This window comes from Pinus tabuliformis, chromosome 1_1 (genome assembly GCF_031772625.1).
Source record: "Pinus tabuliformis cultivar Carrire ecotype Pingquan chromosome 1_1, CPIR1, whole genome shotgun sequence".
NCBI classification, from domain to species: Eukaryota; Viridiplantae; Streptophyta; class Pinopsida; order Pinales; family Pinaceae; genus Pinus; species Pinus tabuliformis.
The window spans coordinates 477,462,058-477,464,862 of record NC_142297.1 but is presented as its reverse complement, the minus strand read 5'-3'; the positions used below and the strand labels follow the sequence as shown (position 1 = coordinate 477,464,862).

The window sequence follows — 2,805 nt, the reverse complement described above, 5'->3', positions numbered from 1 at the left end:
TGAAAACTAAAATCATTTAGTTAAATCACCTTCTGCATGTCAATAGTAGGAAGCAACGCAAGTATATTATGAAACTAATTTTATTAAATTAAATTATTTTGCACATTTTTTTCAAGCTTGTTACATTTATATTTTAAATTGTAAATTTTAAGAATATCTCAAATCTGATGCTAGGTTAAATAAATATTTTTTTCTAAATTTTAGAATTCAGTGATATTCTTAAAATCTTAAAATCTACAAGTAATATAAAAATTCTATCCCATCTCAATTTATTCTAATATGTTATCTTATATACATCAATGTTTCAGAAAATACCAATCTCACCCCACAAAAAAAGAAAGAAAGAAAAGCAATTAGCCCGGCAGACCTTACCATCAGTGGAAACAGGAATTGGGAGCTCTCCAGTGGACTCGGGTTGTTAGACTGGCGTTGGGAGAGCGGAAGGATGCCCAATCCTGCAGAATTAAAGGCAAATCAGCAAGCTTAGCCTTCATGCCTATACAGCAATTGGCATGCATTGTGACCACATCCCTCAGACTTGCTCTCTGCTGACAGAACCCACTAAAATACTTGGTATCAAGAAACAGCATCTTCAACCCTATTTCAGACATGCGCTTCTCTGATTTGATCTCGTTCAAAACGCCCTGATCGTGCATGTTGGGGTAGGAACTTCTGGAGTCATACCACCATTCATAAAACCCAATACTTCTGTTATTGGAACGAACGAAGTTGAAACCTCCGTTGACTGCATTCGACATGCTGTGAGGATCGCCGACGTAATTATCGCAGGAAATCTGAAAATCGGCGTTTTCATCAAATAATTGGAACGGATTCCGGAACCACATTATATCCGCATCCTGTTCAAGAAATCATCCAGAACCAATTAATACTTAAACATAGCATTGAGAGAATTAAATTTCAAGTTTTAATGGTAACATACTAAAGTGGAAAAAAAATTTCAAATAAAAAGATATATTTGCTACTTTACTAAGATTTCCGTACATTGAATTGGCATATGTGGTCGGCAAATAATACTTTCAACTTATATCCATTTGACAATCTGATGGATAGGAGCGAGCGCCTCACGGTTTTATTTCTGGATATATTTTGAATATGTAATTAAGCTAGAGATGAATCAATAATAATTTTCTTTTCCAATTGAAAAAATAGTGTTTGGAATGTATAAATAGTCTTGTTTTTGGTTGGAACATAATATCTGTCAAGACTAAACTTCTCCACTAACTATTGGATCATATCTGGCAATGCAATTCACAGATAGAATGACACAGAATCAGAATCTATCTATGAACTAGAACAATAGAAAAATGCACCACACAAAGAGGCTGGGATGGTGGCCACAAAGAGATTTCATGTTCTCGAAAGTTCAAATTCAGACAAGGAACACCCACCAAAGATAACCATGAGCCATTTGAGAATGGCTGGATTTGGGGTAGCAAAAAACTCAGAGGAAAAGGAAAAAGAAGAAAAGTTAAGAATCAAAATCCATCCATGAACTAGAACAATAGAAAAATGCATCACACAAAGAGGATGGGATGGTGACCACAAAGAGAGTTCATGTTCTGTAAAGTTCAAATTCAGACAAGGAACACCCACCAAAGATAACCATGAGCCATTTGAGAATGGTTGGATTCAGGGTGGCAGAGAATCTAAAGGAAAAAGAAAAAGAAAAAAAGTTAAGAATCAAAATCCATCCATGAACTAGAACAATAGAAAAATGCACCACACAAAGAGGATAGTATGGTGGCCACAATGAGAGTTCATGTTCTGGAAAGTTCAAATTCAGACAAAGAACACCCACCAAAAATAACCATGAGCCATTTGAGAATGGTTGGATTTGGGGTGGCAGAATATCGAGCAACTTCTAAAGTTTTTTTTTCATATTTTCAATTTTTTTTAGACATATAAACCCTGGCTTATGATAGATTGACAACATGTAGTTTTTTTTTAAGTAAAAATAAAATTACAGGTTTTTCACCTCGATCGGGGTGCAAACCGGTGGTTGGGACAGTGGATGGAGATTAACGTTGAGTACACATGAGTACTGTACCACCACTACCCACACGCTCAAGACGATGGGTGCTGTGGCCCTTGGCATGATTGCATGTTGGGATGTGGGAAAGCTAGCAGCGAGGGTGGTGGAGGAGAAGGTTTTAATGGGAGAAAGGGTAGGTAGGTGGATGATGTTGGTGAGTTTGTTCATGCATGGAGGAGCTAGTGCACTGGACGGGTCTAGCGACGCCATCCTCAACTTCAAGCTTGTCGACCCTGCAAATATCAATGGGTATGTTTTCCGGTATCTCTCTTCCATTGCAATGTTGACCTGTTTGGGTTTCTGCTGGAGGGAGGGAGGGAAAATTAGGAAGGATAATTGGGAAGTTAAGAATCTTGGTGGAATTGGGGTTGGCGCCTGGTTGTGTTGGCTTTGTCCTGCGTCTATATTTTGCTACTGCCGGGTATTGCTGCAATTTCTCTCTGGTTTGAAATCTTACTGTCACGCATGGGGATGTTGGGAACTGTGGGCCGAGGGCTGAGTGGGGATGCCTGTAGGGGTTTTGCGGGTAGGAGTCATGAGCTTGGTGCAGAGGGGCGTAGGTGTCAGTTAAGCGACTGCCTAGGTGCGGACCACTGCTGTCGACACCAATGTAGTTGCTGGGAAGTAGATAGAAACCAATGCAAATAGAGAACTGCTAGGAATCACGGGTGGGAAGTCGGGCATGAAAATATCAGAGGCAATATGTTGGTGTCTTGGGCAGAAGGGAATGGCTCTACTAAACATGGTTGGCC

General features: G+C 39.5%; 1 protein-coding gene across 1 annotated transcript; it reads right to left on the bottom strand.

Moving 5' to 3' along the window:
• Positions 1-334: 334 nt before the first annotated feature.
• On the bottom strand, positions 335-2,329 carry LOC149213810 (uncharacterized protein At4g15970-like). Its single transcript, XM_089389163.1, has 2 exons — positions 2,015-2,329; positions 335-857 (listed from the first exon to the last, which is right to left on the bottom strand). The coding sequence occupies exons 1-2, from the start codon at positions 2,327-2,329 to the stop codon at positions 375-377; spliced, it is 798 nt and encodes a 265-aa protein (XP_089245289.1). The 3' UTR covers positions 335-374.
• Positions 2,330-2,805: the final 476 nt, after the last annotated feature.

What these genes read in the sequence shown, in the direction of transcription:
- LOC149213810 (XM_089389163.1), bottom strand. Translation starts at nt 2,329, where the DNA reads ATGGAAGAGAGATACCGGAAAACATACCCATTGATATTTGCAGGGTCG. An exon ending in ATCCACTGTCCCAACCACCG is followed by an intron (nt 858 to 2,014) that starts GTTTGCACCCCG and finishes TTTCTTGAACAG; the next exon opens with GATGCGGATATAATGTGGTT.